The 19,665-nt window shown below is 40.1% G+C and overlaps 1 protein-coding gene across 1 annotated transcript; it reads left to right on the top strand.

The window, feature by feature from the left end:
* The first annotated feature begins 898 nt into the window (after nucleotides 1–898).
* Nucleotides 899–18,389, top strand: LOC140296477 (uncharacterized). The gene is made up of 3 exons (XM_072379723.1): nucleotides 899–952; nucleotides 16,755–17,775; nucleotides 18,010–18,389. Exons 1-3 carry the CDS (start codon nucleotides 899–901, stop codon nucleotides 18,387–18,389), a joined length of 1,455 nt encoding a protein of 484 aa, XP_072235824.1.
* The last annotated feature ends 1,276 nt before the right edge of the window (nucleotides 18,390–19,665 follow it).

Raw genomic sequence — 19,665 nt, 5'->3', positions numbered from 1 at the left:
GATCAGCTGAAACACTCAGTGTATTTAAGTCCAGGTTGAAGACACATCTATTTTCAGCTGCATTTGAATAAGCTTGAGTTTCAAAACGGAATCATATTTTAACTATTATTTTATCTTTCATATATATAATTTTTTCTGATTTTATCTATTGTTCTTATTTCTTTCTCTTGCTTAAATTTTAAATTATGCTTTTTATTTTTTCTGTTTTAATGTCTCTGTAAAGCACTTTGAATCACCTTGTCGTTGAATTGTGCTTTACAAATAAACTTGCCTTGCCTTTCTTCCATCTGCCCGTGATCAGCCTCTGCCACCGCTTCAATCTGAGTCATTTTTCTAACTACTTCCACAGCCTTTATTGTTGCCTGTATTAGTAACAGAATCAGTGTTATCCTTTATGCTCATTTAATCAGAATCATTTTTTTTACTGCTATGTAACTGCTTATGCTGCCACTGTTGGACTGTAAGAAATGTTTGAGTTTCGGTATAGAGAAGGATCTTTGTCTCCGAGTCAGAGCCTTAAATAATCACTCATCAATCAAAAAATAAATAAATAAACAAAAAAAAAACTTCCACCTCCACAGGACAGTTACTATTTCAAACATCTATCACCACGACACCGCAAAATGAAACCCAAGAATTCACCAAACCACCCTCTTCAAGAGTCACTGCAACAGCCAAACCAACAGGGGAATTCATTAAACCGTCCTGCTCTCTCAGCTTAGAACTCTCCCCTCCTCACACAGCTAAAACGCACACACCTATGATAGATACCAACAGGCCTATTCTAAAAAAAGAACCGACTGCGATCTGAGCAGTCTAACTATTTTAGGCCGACATTTATACAAAGTTTAACCTTGAACAGCTTCGTTCAGGACTTACTGACACCAGAAGTGACAACATGACGGACAGGCCGAGCCGCTGCCTCCTTCGTCCCGACTTCTCGGTTCCAGCTGTGAGTCCGGTGCCGTGAAGTTTGGAGCGGAGATTTCTGCTGGAACTGAGCTGCCCACAGCTGATGTTAACGAGTCACACATTAAAAACAGCTGAAATGACCTTCAGATGGAGCTTCACACGGAGAAAATCAGCTGAGCAACAACAGGATGTAAAGGGAAACTAAACTGAGAAGAAACAGTTCTGACCCAAGGAGAGATCAGTTCCGGTGTAGTGCCGAAAAACGACTGCACCCGAATCCGTTCAGAGGAAGTGAGCGTAGGTCTATTCGGGTCAGCTGGCAAGCGCAGCACCAAGAAAAATGTTTTTTTTTTGTTTGTTTTTTTTACTGTGCAATAGAAATGCTACTGAAAAAGAACAGCATAGATAAAAAGTAACCTAATATTTCCTTAATGTAGGCTAGTAGGTAGATGCTTTATCTTGCCACTTTTATTGTTGTTGTTATCGTTGCAATGTGATTTTACACCGCTTTGACTTATAAATAAAATTATATTTCAATACCCCAGTTTCAATGATTTTATGAAGATTAGAAATAAATGCAGAAAAGAATGTAGAAAGTTTTAACGTCATATTAGATGGCAATCATATAACACATAATGAGAAATCAGTAAGTGCTATCAGAGGAGGGTAATAACGAGTTACATTTACTTGATTACATTTCCTTCAGTAACCTTTTGGATAGCTTGTACTAGTTTAATTATGAATACAGTAATGCAGTAAATATAGAACTGTAACTGTAACGGTTTGCCTTTACATTCTGCATAACATTCTCTGTGTTTGCCAGATGCATGTACAGTGAATTTGGTCAATATCACAACTTGCAATAAAGAGTTATAGGGTGCAGTCACTTTTCAGCAGGAGAAGCCCTCAATACAATGCATATAATAATACATTTTCCATTACAATTATGGAAACATCAGGTTACTTTTTTTTATTATCTGCGCTGTTCTTTTTCTTTTTCTCTTCACTTCCTCTGAACTGATGAGAAGATAGAAATTATATCTTATATCTATATTAAATTAGAGCGCGCTCGCTCAGTACAGCTGGCATCTCCTTACCAGAGCCTTATAGAAAGTTTTTACACCTCTCTGCTCCTTACTATGCTTGATATCACCCACTTTATAAGTAAATAACAGTATTCAGGTCACTTGGGTTATTGTTTGATGGTTGCTGTTATCAGTGAGGTTTTTCTAAGTCTGTCATTATTTGCAGCACAATACATGCTTCGATTTGTCTGTAGCCAGCGTAGAGCACTATTATTCATTTCAAAGAGCTGAGAACACCCGCTGAAACACCAAAACAGTCGTACTGTAGCCTAAACTATTTCCCAACAAAATCCGTTTTATGATCTTTTAACAATGTTTTGATGTGTCCTGACGTCGGTTACACGAATACTGTGAAGAAGCGGTGTCCAATAACACGCTGTAAGAAGTTTACAACCGCGCCAGATAATCTATTATGAGTTCATTCCAGATTAAATATCAACAAATGCATAACTGTACACAGTATTAAATACATTTAGTCTTGGATCCACTGCAAAAAAGTAACCTACTTTGTGTTATTCAGCAGATATTTCAGATCATCCTTTGTTACTCTTGTACTTATGTAGAGGTTCAGCAGGGAAACGTGCAAATTTCTATTAACACAACTGCATATTAGAGGAGCGAGTGTTTTATTTTATGACTTTTGAATACTCTAGTAAATATGTTGATGATTAATCTGTTTTACGTTTGACTGGAGCTTCCATTTCTCAGCCTGACAGAATCTGTATCCCCTGTCTTTATAGCTTATTTTATATCTTATCACCAGCTGTTCTTATTCCACAGATACTTCAGGAGTACATTGCCTCCTTCCTTTTTTATTTACACAGAAAATACTTTAATCCAAAATTATTTTGGTTAACAACAGCATCCTCTTTTCCAGTGATTTGTTCTGTATCTGGTGAAAATAGAATTTGCCAATAAGCAGCCCATCCCCATATATTCTGCAGTCAAAATGGGACAAAAGGGACTGCCCGAAAGGGGGGGAAAAGAAAAAAAGAGGAAGGAGGGGGGGGGGGGAGGAAAAGAAAAGGAGAAAAAACATACACTATATCCACTTTTCTCTATTCTCTTATCTTCTCAACATTGTTTACACACACTTCTGCACTTATTGCAAGGTTTATCATCCATTTAATTTTCATGTTTCTTGTGGGATTCGAACCTGTATTGTGGCAACACCCCAACATACCACAGTGCTTTGGACGTTACTAAAGCCTACTGTAGGGGGCAGCACACAAAATGTGTATAACTGTAAATGTAAATAAGTCTCCCATCATTTTTCCCCTCTTTTTTTGGTACACTCAATTATTTGAGAGACTAGCTATCTATCTGTATCACTATTTGTGCAACACAAGTGAATGAAACAAATTCCAAATTGAGCAAAGAAAGTATTTTTCAAAAATCTTTGGTTGAGACAAAGAGTGTTGGGTTTTATTAATAAATGTAAAATAATTCTCCAAGTAATTCCGGCTTCACTTTTGACAATTGCATTAAATGGATGTCACTCACACTCACTGTCGTCCTGTTTTGCAAAGGGAAATTAAATAAAAACGTGAAGGCTGTTCTTGGTTCAAGTAAAATGATCAAACTTTATTAACATTGTAACAATAATCACACAGTAACAGACGAGCAATCATCTGCGAACAGACAGACAGACACTTAACGTAAACTTAACGCCGCAGTTAAAACGCCGCATGAAATGGAAGCTGTCCAAGCGCACTGCAGACCTCCATGGGTGGAAGAGTTTGACCACTGAAGACACACCTGTGAAAAACAAAGTCAGCCGCTGCCCAATTGCCAGTACCCCTCCTCCCACAGGTGGAGTGGTAACACTGTGTGTGTGTGTGGCGTTTTTCAAACGTATATTTGATAAAGAATTTTATCATTTTCACCCACCTGACTGGCTGCAGCAGTCCCGGTCAACATAGATGACCTCAGGTTCAGCTTGGCCCGCATTCTTGTATCGAGTGACGATGCCATGGCACAACTCTTCCAACCCTGCACCTTCACCCGTCGTCAGAACAGAGTTCAGAACCTGGCCAAACTCGTTGCCGATGTTTGTCATCCATGCAGCACTGTCCCCAATAGCGCCAGCCAGCTTCTTGGTGATCTGTAAAACAAACACTACTTTCAAACTGTTTGTTGTAATTATACACGTGTGCGTGTGTCAAACCGACATTCAAGCACTTGCACCTGTTATCATATTCATCTTTTTTTTGGGGGGGGGGGGGGTAAATATAGCTTTCCCAGTGATAACTACTAATACAACCGATTCTCCGCAACAACCAAAAGATTCATCACACACAAGGCCTTGAAATTGATTTTGGTCAAGACAGAGGTTTCAGAATATGAAGATCAAATTCAGAGTCTGACAGTGACTTTTAGAAGAGGATGACATTAATCATCAGCTATCTCCTAAATGAGAATGAACCACAGCTAGACAGCAGCAGGCCCCAGGACCAAGTGGTCAGCAGCCAAGCTGAGATTGAGATCTTACTTATGTTTTGTAAATGTTCAAAGTTCTAAAAAAGTTCAAATGAATAATACATGATAGTTATACCAAAAAACCTTGCTTCATTTGCACATTTCTTGAATGTTTTCCATCCTTTTTATTTTTTAAATCACATTTTATAGAAAAAAACGAATTGCACTTTAATACATAAATGTGATTATATTACATGTTAATCATGTATGTTGTTTATATTGCTTGTAATTGGGATGAAGTAAACATCTGTAGAGTAATTTAACATAAAATTGTTTGATTGTGTTGAATTAAAAACCCCAAAAAATGCAGCGGGTCCACCAGACCAACAAACATTGCCTGAGTAACAAAAATATGAACAGAATACAAGGGTTAATACATCTGGACACATCTGTCTGCTCTGCTCAAACATATAACCAGGCTCAGTTACCAGAGTGGAGAAAACGCCACAGATAGCCGACGAATTACTATTGCACTGACAGACAATAAATGCAAAAAAGATAGTTCACATCTTAAGGCAGGAATCGACAGTGTTTATATGGCAAATAAACAAAAACATAAGTTACTATTTGCCTTCTGATTCTGTCATATCACTAACATCCCCACCGTCACCACACAATGCCGGTATGAACAGCGACGCTATTACAGGCAGAACTTCCATTGGCAAAATGGCTACGTTACAAGGAAGTTGAAATACAACTTGGATAAAGTGCCGAAAGGACGGAAGATTAAATTTAATTTTGGTTGTCCCACGGTTTAACATTCGGCTTATACATGGCGTTACTTTTATGAGTATTAATCAAGTTTACAAACCTTGTTCTCGTGCTTGTCACAAGTGTATGCGAAGGAAAATATGGCCGACACTCAAGCGTTAACCGCGCCCCCTCCAACGTCACGTCACGTGTCCCTTTTGCCCCATTTTTAGTGACGTATATGCTTGTTCGGACCTGTGTTTGGACCTGTGTTCGGACCTCGTTAGGAACTCTTTGATGTCGTTAGGAAAGTGTTCGCCATGGTGCCATTTTCGCTGAGCAGCTGGTGGTTCACCACAGTCCGTTTCACACCTCAGCATTGGAGAATCTCTTGAAAACCTGCAAAAAATTACTTTACGACATAGATTATCTGCTGGAAATGCATTCTCACAGAGCTCCAGAGTGGTGCCTTGGGACAGCTCATAGGAACAGACAAATAATATGCAGCCAGGAGCTCCATATTCACCTCACAGACGCCTCTTATTTAATGTTGTAAAAGGAGTTTTACTGCCGATATGTCATGTGTTCATGTTAGCTGCACCAAATAGAGAAATTTAACTCACTTTAAAAAAACAGTATCACACATACAGATACATTAATACTAACAGGTTAAAAAAACAAGGCAAAAGTAACATAAAATACCCAAAAGGCAAACTTCTACACTGCTATATGCTGTGTCTCTGTTTGTCTCTGTTCTCATTCATAACTTTGTCTCTGGCTGTCTGTTTTGATGTGTTTGTTTTGGTCCTACTCGTTATCAGTTTATTGTGTCTGATTATCTGTTTTGGTTCATAGTTTTGTGACGTTATTTTTCTTATTTTTCCCCATAAGACTAATGCTCACTCAGGTGAAAGCTTCAGACTGTGCGATGATTTCTGCACCAGACACGGGCAGAAACACCATATATACAAATGCATTTGGATAGTTCCAGACATGTGTAGTTATAAATATGTTTGGAAGCACACAGCAACACTCCCACATCAGCCAGCGCGACAGAAACTGACGGAAAGTGGCGTCCTAAAACAGATGCCAGCTATAAAAGAGGGAAAGAAGACTGAACTCAGCCTTGAACAAGTTTAAGTTTGAACTTGCACAACACTTCTCAGAATATTTAGTATTCAGGAGTATTTTAGAGAAAAAATCAGCATTTAGCTACATGTCATTAAACTTGTTTAATAAGGGTTGTATCGCATCGCATTAAAAGGCAAAACAGTGGGAATTAGTTTCAGTACAAACTCCTGATCCATCCTCATTTCTTTCTGACTGTCCTGTCATCTTTAAAGTGATCCTGATCAATAGTTCTCCAGCTTTCTGAAGGTCTCTCAGAGTCTTTCCTTGGACATTTTCTGCTTTTTCTCTCTTTTTCAGTCCAGTCCTTGTACCTGAGCATTTTCAGAGGAATGTGTTTTTCTTTGTTAAGCCACTTAACTCTGACCTATGAATCATTCAAGCAGAAAAAAGGCTCCTAACTCAAGGGATGAACCAGTGTTGTGTTAGCCCGATTTTTTCATTGGAAGCCCAAGAATAAGCTGGAGAAATCCATCCATCCATTTTCTATACCGACAGTCCGTTAATCGGGTAGCGGGTGGGCTAGCTGGAGAAATCGTTTATTAAAAAAGTATTCATTAGTGGTCACATGTAAAGTATATTGCAGCGCTGGACTCGGACTGCCAGAGCTCCCGCAGGAAATCCGTCAGGCCGAGTCCCGTTATCCGGAAACATGTCATATTTATATTCAGCTTTATCTCACAGAAGTTGTTTTCACACTTGTCAGAGTATAATTGGCCAGTTTTTAGTGGCATGATCAGGCCAGCTGCTGTCCTTGTTGTGTTTTTTGGATGTGATAAACAATGTGTGTGTGTGTGTGAGTGCTGTTTTAGGCGTGGATCTAATGGACCAGACCTATCTGCCCTAATAGAGATGTTTTGTCTGACCCAGCTGTTTATGTCCTTGTAAGGTCTTGGACCCTTTTAAGGTCATCTGTTGTGCAGTATGAGCAGAGTGGAAAAGTACCAGCTAGGAACATAGGTTATTTAGTAAAATACAGAATATGAATTTATAATGTCTAAGATCAAAGCCAATTATAACAGTTGTATCGACACATAACAGACAACTTAGCAAAGAAGCCATTTTAAATTGGATCTTTAGGCACTTTGTTGCTCGCAGCCTGTCACAAAGACACATCATTTGTTCCCATTTCTTTAGTTGCATCTATGAAAAACACCAAAGATAACACAGTTTGACAGACAGAAAATGGTATTTTTACAGCAACAAGGTGATTCCCAAAGAGCTATGAGCTGAAACCTTGGCATATCTCAGCATGGTGTGCAGTGTGTCCTTAAAACATTTGAGGAAACTGGACAAGTGGAGGACAGAAGAAGAAGTGTCAGGCCTAAAAAACTATCTACAGCAGATGAACAGTATCTGAAAGTGATGTCCTTAAGAAAGAGGAAAAAATCCAGCAAAGACGTGACAGGACCTGAGAGATGCATCTGGACCTTCAGCTGATCCATCTACTGTTCAATGAAGCCTCATCAGAAATGGTCTCCATGGAAGGGTGGCTGTCAAGAAGCCGTTCTTAAGGAAGGGAAACAGGGAGAAAAGGCTGAGCTATGCCAAATGATACAAGAAGTGGACTGAAAATCAGTGGCAACAGGTCTTATGGAGGCATGAATCCTCCCCAGAGCCGGACCTCAACATTATTGAAGCAGTGTGGGATCATCTGACAGAGAACGGAACAAAAGGCAGCCGACATCCAAAGAAGAGCTTTGGGATGTCCTTCAAGAAGCCTGGAGAACTATTCCTGAAGAATACTTAAAGAAATGACACAATCCTGGCAAAACATAAAGGAATGAGGTGTGTTTTAAGACTTTTGACCACAGTACTTTATATAATCTGCATATTCCAAAAAGTTGAGAACTTTTCCTGTTCTAAAAGCACAAACTTTCTGCTTTAATGAAGAAAGGGATGATATGTATCTGTTCAAGCTGCTCTGTATTTAGTCTAACCTACAACTAGTCCCAACAGGACGATCATCTTCAGCATCAGTGCTCAGTGACAGCTTTAGAACTATGTGTAGAAACCTGATTTGTATTTAGACTGTTTCTATCCAGTCGAGCTCTCTGAGCTGACAACAAAAATAAACTATTCTGAACCATCAACTTGTATTTTAGACCCAATTACACCAGACTGTTCGAGGAGGTTTTCCCCTAAATCCCCACCTCCACATTGGATTTGATCAGTCCACCACAGAGTTTTAAGGCTGCTGGAATTAAACCTTTCCTTTAAACTTTCCTTTTACTCTGGAAGCAGAAATTCCCCTTAAACTTCTCTGAGCCATAATTGGTGGCAGCAGAGGCCTTGGAGGGAGTCCATTCCCTCTGAGTGCAGCCCACAGAGGGAGTGGGAGAGGTTCCTGAGTCTGTTAACTTCCTCTTGCTGTGTTGAGCTGCAGAGGCCTGGGGATGATTCTGCATCTTCTGGCCTGTTGGCGGCTTCCTCAGAACTTTCCTCTTTGCCACTTTCAAAGAGAAATATGTAGAAACCCTCAGACTCATTCTCCAGAATCTCTTCATCTACTCTGTCACCCCACAGAAGTGCAGGAGAGGATATTTTGGTTTGACTCAAAAAGGACTTTTTAACTAAGTGTTGTTTTTCAGGCGGTTTGTCTTTCAGGTTTTTATAAACTACAGTGATGTCATGTCCTTTGATGACATGTTTCCATTGTGATGTCATGCAGAACTGTGAGGTCATAATCAGTGATGACATCACTTCTTGTGATGTCAGCAGCGATGGTGCTCTGTTCTCAGTCACCAGTCATCACGTGTGCTGTTCTGCTCTCTTTTTCAGCTTTATGATTTTAACTGTAAATAATATGCAGCACATGTTCATAGAGCCCAGGCAATGGTGGGAAACATGGATTGTATGAATGCTGCGTGAAATGTAAATGAAAACAGAAGCAGTGACCTGCAGATCCTTTATATATATGTGATAACTGAATCTGAATGTATCAGTGTCCAGGTCAGTAATAATGTATTTATTGTATGTTACGGTGCTCACAGCTGCTTTCTTCACGCCTCACCTGGAAGTATCTTTGAAGCTGCTTTGTATGTTGTCTACACTGACTGTGAAGCAAAAGTAACACAACAGCTACATCTTCAGGCTGTTCTCAGTGTTTCCAGCACAATCATTCAGCTGTTTTCATGCATCAACATAATACAGTAATAACAGTGTAGTTATGGTTGTTTCTATTCAGAGCTGCTTACAAGCAGAATGGGATTATTTCTACGTGTCAACATACAGTGTATAACATCATTTCTAGTACAAATCTGACATTGAAAGATGTTCAAATGACAGAATCAGCATGTAGATGATAAAGTGTCTTCCTGTGGATGTTCTCAGATATGTACAGTATGAACACTGTGATCCTTTCCCACATGTCCCAGTATGTTTGATTGTGTTCCAAGTGAGGGTCAGACTGGAGAAAGTGTCATGAAGCTGTCACCCTTAAAGAATCAATAAAAGCTCTGAATACAAAAGCATTTCAGTGTCATCTCTATAAGTAATGATGAAAGAAGCAAAAGCTTCAGCTGCACCTCCTGAGCTCTACTTTCCATATTGTCTACACTGACTGTGAATCAAAAGCAGCACAACAGCCACATCTTCAGCTTGTTGTTGAAAAGCTGTTCTGACAACATTCACAGCCCAATAAGCAGCACAGTGACAGCAGTGTAGTTGTGTTTGTGGGTCAGAGGAAATCTCATGTTCCAGCCAATCAGGAGCCAGCAAACTCCACCTGGAACAAACACTGTCTGTCTGTGTCTCTCCAGCGCTGGTTGCCATGGCAGCACAGCTGATTCAGGACCAGTTAACACTGACCAGGAGAGTTGGTCAAAGTGTCTCCTTCAGCTGTGGAACTGACCAGTGTGATGAAAACTGGATCTACTGGTACCAGAAGAAAGAAGCAGAAACATTCACAGTGATTCTGGATATTAATAAAGATAGTGGTGATGTTTATAAAGGTTATGGTCATCCTCAGAAAGATGATTTCTCAGCTGTGAATAAACAGAACGGCTGTGAGAGAGCAGTAAACCACAGCCCAGGTTCACATATTTCACCTCCATCTCAGACAGAGTCACAAACATACTGAGCTGAGGGAGTTTCTTCCTCTCTGGTGTCTTTATTTATTTAAACTTTTATTCAACTTTTTCTTATTATTAAGAGAAGTTTTCTGAAGGTTCAAAGATAAAAACTGTGAACATTTCAAAGATTTGTTCTGGAAAATGATCCAAATGAAACTTCAATTCACCATAAATAAAAGCAAGACATTTTAAAGACATTTATTGAATATTGAATGTTTTCATTCAAATGTCCAGATAAATATGAATCTGCTGCTTTGAGCTGCTGCTGGAATAAAGTCCATTCCTCCTTTAAAAAGTTTAATGAGCTCTTCATGAAAACACTTCCAGCAGCACTTGTTGTTTAACAGCTTTCAGCAGATTTCACCACATCATTTCACTTTATTCCATTTTAAAAGACAGATCTTGGACTGATCTCAGGTCAGGATTTTGTCCTTCTAGCAGCAGCTTATCAGGACGCTGATTTTGTTGGACAGATGTTCATCAGTTTCCTGTGGATGTTTCTGCTTCCCAGAGGATGAATCCAGAGTGCACTGAGACTGAGACAGGAGCAGGAAAACTTCCTAAATTCATGTGAAGTCTTTGTAGCACATTACAGCTCAGAAACAGAACACATGCACAGTGAGGGCATGATGCTCAACACGTTTCTCAAAGCATTTACACAAGGACATTCATTATGTGCTTACAGTGATATGATTTTCTTCCCCTGACACTGAAATAACGATCATCTTTAAGTGATTTCATGTCACTTTTAGATCCATCAGCTCCACAGTTTTATATCTCTACATGTTAAGTATAAGGCAGCTTTCACAGCGAGCTATGTGGCAAATATCTGGAAACAGCTGAGACTAACAGCCTGAAACATCCAGTTTCTACAAAGATAGCTCATATACACAGTTCTGTGGAATGTTTCTGTACAGTCATCATGGACATTAATGTCATTTCCATTTAGTCATTTAGCAGATGCTTTGATCCAAAGTGACTCACAGGTGAGGAAACAACATCCCAGTGCAGTCAGGCATACCTCTCATTTCCCTGTATTTGTGTCCATCCTCCAGACTCCTGTGGATCCTTTTTACCTCACGCTAAAAAAGCCAATATCACAGACGGAGAAAAGTTAGATCATGAGAGAGAAAAAAACTCTTGAAACTTTCTGTGAACAAAGCAAGGAGGTCAATAAATAAGTCTACACCTCATTACAGTGGTTAATATTTCTGTCTGAATACGTTTTTGTTTGCATCTGTGTGGTTGTGGACATATTTGATCTAAGGGAACTTCAGATTGAAACCTCGCCAGTGAAGAACTGAATGTGGCACAACGTGTTGGTGTAAAAGGCCACTCTGATGCTTAGAAGTCCATACTCCCACCAACTAGTTTAAAACTGAATAATCCTTTCAGATGAGAGATGAAATGTCTTCAAGAACCAAGAAGAAGAAGAAGTTGCCCTTATTCAGGCTCTTACCCACAAAGTGTCACCGTGAGGAGCCCCCTTTCCAATCAGTAAACTTTCCTCTAAAAAAGTAGCCCTGAACAGCTGCCTCCAGCTCCTCTGAGGGACACACCTGCTGAACTGGTCATTGACACGAAAATAAAAAGGCTGCAGACAGACCAAAACTCCTGCTTTGGAGATGAACCCTCTGTGTAATGCTTCTCACAGTTCATGAAAGAATATTATAAAATAACAATGATTTTAACCATCTGTAATTATACTGGGGCAGCTGCTTATCTGAAGTGTTGCATATGTCACTGTGATCTATGTTATTAATGTCCAAAGACATGTGAGCTGTGTTTAGATTTAGCCAAAAGCTGAAGTGGAGAAGAAGATCTTGGAATAAAGAAAGAGGAAAGGATGATGCACAGTTTTTACAGTAATGAATGACACACAGTGGTTCTAACGGCACCCTGGAGCTGTTCACATCTGGTCTTAACGTGATCAGAAAAGTGAACTAAGTACATCTGTGAACACGTTCAACAACGATTCAGCAGCTCCTTTCTCCACCTCTCAGCCAAACTCTGTAGTTCTTGTGATGAGAGATTTCAACTCGTGTAACCTCTCCCAGGAACTGACGAGCTCCAAACAGCTGGTGACATGCGCCATGCAGGACGGCAACACACTGGACCACTTCTACTCCACCATAAAACCCTCATACCGCTCCATCCCCCACGCTGCCCTTGGACACTCCGACCACTGCATCATACAGATGGTCCCCACATACAGGCAGCAACTGAGAAGGGCCAAACCATCCAGGACTACAGCAAGGAGGTGGACTCCAGAGGCAAGGGACATGCTTCAGGACTGCATGGAGACTACTGACTGGGAGTCACTGAGGGGCCCTGAGGATGACAACGGCAGCTTTTCTGACACTGTATGTTCCTGCATCAGCTTCTGTGAGCAGGTCTGCCTCCCAACCAAAACCATCACAAGGCACAATAACCAAAAGCCCTGGTTCTCCAAGCAGCTCAGAGAGCTCAGGCGCCGGAAAGAGCAGGCGTACAGAGAGGGTGACATGGACACATTCAGGCTGGCCAGACAGGGCCTCAAGAAGGCCATCAAAAATGCTAAAGAGGACTATAGAGCCAGACTGGAGAGTAATTCAGGCACCAACAACCCTGCAGTTGTTGGAGCCCCCTCAGAACCATCACAAACCACAAAGGTAGAAGCCCTGTGGTCGCCCCCTCCCCCGGACTAGCTGACGATCTCAACACCTTCTACACCAGGTTTGAGAGACCCCCTGCTGCTTTATTGTCTCCAATCACCCCCCTCCCCCCTCTCTCTCTCTCACAGGCACTGAGAGCTCACCGCCACCCATTTCTCATCCCCTTATCACATATGTGTATGATGAAATACTTTTTAACGTATTCTGTGTGTAAATTCTCCCAGAAAGGTAGCATCATATGATATGGCAGGTTGTGTGTGTTTTTCTGTCACTTTACTCAAAGAAAGTTAATGCCTTAGCATGCATGAGGTGTTCTTATTGTACCCCAACTCCTTAGAACACAGTAAACACCTCACCTATGAATACATTAAGAAACTGTGAAAATATAGTTCTTGATCAGCAAACCTAATGCATCTGATATATGTTAGATCAAGCTTTACTTTAATAGCACATATCAAATCAAACACGGGGGACATCTTCCTCTTACTAGCTGGCTCCATCCTCTTACCTATCCTTCTCTCCTCACTCTCCCTAATCTCAAAACTATCTCTCTCTCACTTAACTCCCCAAACTATCTCCAAATTACATTAACGCTATCCAAACTAGAGTATCCAAACTATCAAAACTCAAAAAGTGAACTGACTGCAACTCTCCATAAAAAAAAAAAACACATTTTAAATGGAGACTGAGGGGTTTCTCTGCTTGTCAATACTCTGGCATATAAATCTGACAAAATCTGAAGCATTTACGGAAGCAGTCACGTGGTTGGGACGGGTAGTGAGGTTGTGGACGTCATCATTTTCGGCTCCTCCCCTAAATGAAGGAAGCCGTCTCCTCCATTACTGGACACACGCTTCGAAGCCTCAGCACATTTCAGAACATCATTACAGGAAGCTGCATGCAGGTGAGTCCAGAAAAGAATACATGTAGCGGTCAAACATTTGCAGAAATGTCTTCAAAGTGCTTTGTATCATTGGTTTGATTCCTGCACCTGGACACGGGCAGTCAGAACATGTACTAAAGAGTAAAAAAGTTCAAATAACCTGGCTGCTATACACAGTTAGCATGTCCTGCTAATGCTAATGCTCTGCTAACCGTTGTACTCAAAGCAGAAACCAGAAACACAACATCAACTATCGATTTCAATAAGCCGGTCAGATGGACAAATAAAATGGAGCTTTATCCTTTTAGCTGTGTGTTAAACACATTTTCCACTAAAGCTGCAGTTTTCTAAACTTTTTTCTGTAGTTTTAAAAAATTAAAAAAATTTGATCAATGTAAAATTTAGAATTGTTCTTTCCGAGCTTATCTGGGTATCATTTGGCTTTTTGATAAAACTGTGGAGTGAAAACATTTGATATGATGTGTTTAATGTGTTTTAGTGTTTAAAATCTTAAAATGGGATTTAATTATGGTCTATATAAATGCTTCAATTACATTAAGAGTTTATGTTGTTTGAAGAGGAGTCATAGCATTATAATATAGATTTGTCAGTGATCCAGGAAAGTATCACAGGAGCAGTAGAAATATACAGTTCAGTATCAGTGTCTGATTTCTCAGATTTACACTCAGAAGCCCATTAAAAGACAGTCTGACTGTCCTCTTCAGAAGTGTCTGATGAAAGCTTCATTTTTCAGTTTCCTTTACATATCCAATATTTTCTTTTATCCATGTATCAAAAAGGACTGACCGCATGATAAAAAGGTTGTACATGTCTTTACTCACAAAGTCCAGCTGCCCACATCTGGAGTTAAAATGAAGCTAAGATTATCTTTGTTAGGAGGATCTGTGCAACTTTTAGGAGCTGATACTCTGATCTGACCACAACACAAGATCACTTTTTACTCTTTAACTGGACACGTAAGTTTACCAGGTAAGATAATTTCAGAATCAAAATAAAGGAGACTGTAGGTTATTTGGGTTGAAAAACATTTCAGAGTTTTAAGGGTCTGAGAATTTCCTTAATCTCAAACTTTAAGTTTCACTAAAGCAGCTTTCTGGAATGAATCACTGGACGAGCACTTCTGATGCCAGAAAAACACTCCTTTATATTTAAATGACAGCCTCAGAATGGTCCACTTCATGTTGTTCTTCAGAGTCTCAGATCAGTCAGACAGCTCCTGCTGACGTGCTGTTCGCCGCACAGAACTAGATAATTCCCCCACTGAAACATCACATCTTCTCAGTTTCAAGCCTCAGTCCAGACTGAAGCTCCCTGAGTGCTGAACCGTGGGCTTCAGAGTTTAACCTGTGACAAATCTGAGATTACTCTGTTACTTTTCTGGATCCATGACAGCTTCTGGAAATGAGAACAAATTTAGAAACAGAGAAAATCTGAACTTCAGTCTTTGGGATGATATTGGGACCCTTTCCTCAAACAGTATCATTGTCTTAATGTAGTAAAATGATTTAAGTTGATCATGTTACACTGACTCAGATGAGATTCGTGGGCTATTGCACACAGTGGGTGTCATTCTACAGAGTATATTATACATATATTATATTATACATATATTATATCATACATTTTTTCTGAATTAGATTAAAAAGCTCCAAATATTTTGAACTGTGACCATTGAAATAAAAACCATGGTAATAAGTTTAATGAAATGTGACTAGATGGTTAAAAACTGTTCAGAAAGGTTTTCAAGAGAAGAAGAAAAGTGGGTGTGGTTTAACATGCTGCACGCCACAGCTGGATCTTATTGTATGTACTGACAGTTGCAGACAGAGTCCATCAGTCGGAGGACCAAGACCAGAATGGAGCAGCAGAACCAGGATCCAAACCCCTCCACCAAGAACAGAGCCGGTTCATCCTCTGGTTCCACCGGGCTACAGGTCAGTGTGGAGGACATTAAAGACACCAGGACGAGTGTCGAGGCTCCGTGTATCGTCCGCTTGTTCTGCTTTTACTTCAAATGTGGAAAAAGTCTCAGCAAAGTATTTCCTGGTTTCATCTACCCTCTCTGATACAGATGTGCTTAGACTGAAAATGTGTTGCAGGCTGAATGATCTGCTGGAAGAAACTCAGCCAGATTGTTGTTGTGGGACATTTTCTGGCTCTCAGTCTTCAGATTTGAGAGGTTCAGGAGCTAATCTTCATTATTTGTGTTTAAAGTCTCTGGATTACATGAATTAAACCTGGTGGTGGTAATACTTCTGGGTCTTTAATGGTTAGATGACAGGGTAAAGAGTTGTTTTAGAGAGAAACAAAGGTTGAGTTAAAACTGTTTCCCTGATAGCTGTTGAGCTCAATGGCTGCAGACCTCTGGGTTGTAAGCTGGAACAAAGGGATAGTGTAATGAATGTCATGTATTACCACCACTGTTACTTTTATTCGTTTAAACCAGTGATCATCAACCTTTTTCCGTCCAACCTCTACATGGTGTTTAACTGAACAACTTGGACAAGACTGTGCTTCATTCTATCATTTAGAAATATTGTAGCACAAGTTCCTTTTCAGAATTTCATCATGACAAAAAATAATTAGTGAAAGAGCAAAAAGCAAGAGTTTACTGCTTAAAAACCTGAAAGTGTGTAGAACACATCAGAGCACAGTGTTGACAACTGACGGCACTTATAAACACACTCTCAGCATCTCAACACGTTTGATCTGAGATATTGAGACCTGTGGCTCGGTCTATACACGTCCAGTTAGAATATGTTGGTTAGCTTAGAGAAATCTTTTGTGTGAACTTCAGAAGGATCTAATCCTTCTTCCTCTGTCATTGCAGAAACATATAGCCCAAGAGGGCTCCAGATGTCACTCCTGTAAGCACTGTGGGAAAGTTTTTAAAAGATCATCACATCTGAGGTGTCATCAGAGGCTTCACACTGGAAAGAAACCATATAGCTGTGGTCAGTGTGGGGCAGCTTTCACTACATCTTCCGATTTTAAGAAACACCAACGTATTCACACTGGAAAGAAACCATATAGCTGTGGTCAGTGTGGAGCAGCATTCACTACATCTTCCGTTCTTAAGAAACACCAACGTATTCACACAGGAGAGAAACCTTACAGCTGTGGTCAGTGTGGAGCAGGTTTTGCTACATCTTCCTATCTTAAGACACATCAACGTATTCACACAGGAGAGAAACCTTACAGCTGTGGTCAGTGTGGGGCAGCTTTCACTACATCTTCCCATCTTAAGACACATCAACGTATTCACACAGGAGAGAAACCATACAGCTGTGGTCAGTGTGGAGCAGTTTTCACTGAATTATCTAACCTAAGGAAACACCAGCGTATTCACACAGGAGAGAAACCATACAGCTGTGGTCAGTGTGGAGCAGCTTTCACTCAATTATCTAACCTAAATAAACACCAGCGTATTCACACAGGAGAGAAACCATACAGCTGTAGTCAGTGTGGAGCAGCATTCACTACATATTTCGAGCTTAAGACACACCAACGTATTCACACAGGAGAGAAACCTTACAGCTGTGGTCAGTGTGGCGCAGGTTTTGCTACATCTTCCCATCTTCAGACACATCAACGTATTCACACAGGAGAGAAACCTTATAGCTGTGGTCAGTGTGGGGCAGCTTTCACTACATCTTCCCATCTTAAGACACATAAACGTATTCACACAGGAGAGAAACCTTACAGCTGTGGTCAGTGTGGCACAGGTTTTGCTTCATCTTCCCATCTTAAGACACATCAACGTATTCACACAGGAGAGAAACCTTATAGCTGTGGTCAGTGTGGGGCAGCTTTCACTACATCTTCCCATCTTAAGACACATCAACGTATTCACACAGGAGAGAAACCTTACGGCTGCGGTCAGTGTGGGGCAGCTTTCACTAAATTATCTAGCCTAAAAAAACACCAGCGTACTCACACAGGAGAGAAACCATACAGTTGTGGTCAGTGTCGGGCAGCTTTCACTCAATTATGTAGCCTAAAGAAACACCAGCGTATTCATACAGGAGAGAAACCTTACAGCTGTGGTCAGTGTGGAACAGGTTTTGCTACGTCTTCCGGTCTTAAGACACATCAACGTATTCACACAGGAGAGAAACCTTACAGCTGTGGTCAGTGTGGGGCAGGTTTTGCTCGATTATCTAGTCTAAAGACACACCAACGTATTCACACAGGAGAGAAACCTTACCGCTGTGGTCAGTGTGGAGCAGGTTTTGCTACATCTTCCTATCTTAAGACACACCAACGTATTCACACAGGAGAGAAACCTTACAGCTGTGGTCAGTGTGGGGCAGCCTTTACTACATCATCCCATCTTAAGAGACACCAACGTATTCACACAGGAGAGAAACCTTTCAGCTGTGGTCAGTGTGGAGCAGGTTTTACTCGATTATCTAGTCTAAAGACACACCAACGTACTCACACTGCGGATAAATTATTGGTTTAAATCAACAATATATTTTACGGCAGATAAGAAAACCTGGGAGCAGCAACAGGAACTACTAATCAGAAGAATTTCCCTTGTTCAGATTAAAAATCTTCTTTTTGGATTACCACCTTCTCTTGTCAGGACTTTTGTTCTGAATGTTCTGTGGGTAGCACATGTTTGAAGAATCATTGAAAGTGCTTTATAATTTGTTGTGAATTGATATACAGAACAATATCTGTGCCTTGAGATGACATTGTTTTAATTTGGCGCTATATGAATAAAACTGAATTGAATTGAAAATGCAATCTTTTTGAAAGTAGATACACGTTTTATTCTATTATACTGAACATATATGTTTTGTTTAAAGTTAAAATTCACAAAGTAGCTTTGCACCAGCTGTGGGTATGTTTGTAAACATACAACATCTTTAGAAGCAAGATATCATTTCAGTTTGGTGTAAAGTCTAGCTTTACACTTGTTTGTATTTCATTGTTCTGCATTTTATTAAAGGTTAGATGTCAACATTTCTCATGCGTTTTCTCAGGTTCTTGCTACAGAGATATTTTTTAAAAATTGTGTTTGGTTCTAATCTTTGTGCTAATCTTTCCCAAAGACTTAGAAATGTTTAACGCAGTCTGAAAAAGGTTTGGAGTTGTTCCCTGTACTTTCCAGACAGCTGTTTGATTGTCATGACTAAAGCTCAAAGTTAAGGCTGTTCCAACACTAAAAGGGCACGAGGCTCAACTTCAAGCTGTGAAACTATGTCAAATGTCTGTTGTGTTGGTGTCAAGAAAATTCTCTCAAAATGAGGCTCAGAGTCGCTGGAGACAATACCAAACATTTATTCTCACAGGAAGGAGTCTGCATGACATATCAAGAAGCTGACACAGATTTGTCTGAGTTAAAAAAAACAAACAATGATGCTATCGCTATTTAGTTTCCACTTTGTTTATTCTGTACATTTCTGTATATAACAGTGCTGAGCCTGAGTGAGATGGAGATTTCAATTTCCCAGAGGCAACCTCCCAAAGGGATTAATAAAGTCATCCATCCATCCTACGAGATCACTGGCCACACAAGGTTATGCGACATTAAGTCAAACAAGGATTAGACAGAAGTTGAAATAAGATAGATAGGAGGACTCTCAGCACACAGCATCTCACACATGGTACTTCCTTTTTGTCATAATATAACTTCATGATTTTTTTTTTAACATATCTCTCCTGTTTATAATAGAAAAGAAGGTGTAAATTCACAGTAGATTCATATATACACATGCATTTTTTTGTATATC

This window comes from Leuresthes tenuis, unplaced genomic scaffold (genome assembly GCF_036924035.1).
Source record: "Leuresthes tenuis unplaced genomic scaffold, fLeuTen1.0.hap1 SCAF_1, whole genome shotgun sequence".
NCBI lineage: Eukaryota > Metazoa > Chordata > Actinopteri > Atheriniformes > Atherinopsidae > Leuresthes > Leuresthes tenuis.
The sequence above is the reverse complement of the archived record's forward strand: the minus strand, read 5'-3'. Positions and strand labels throughout refer to the sequence as shown.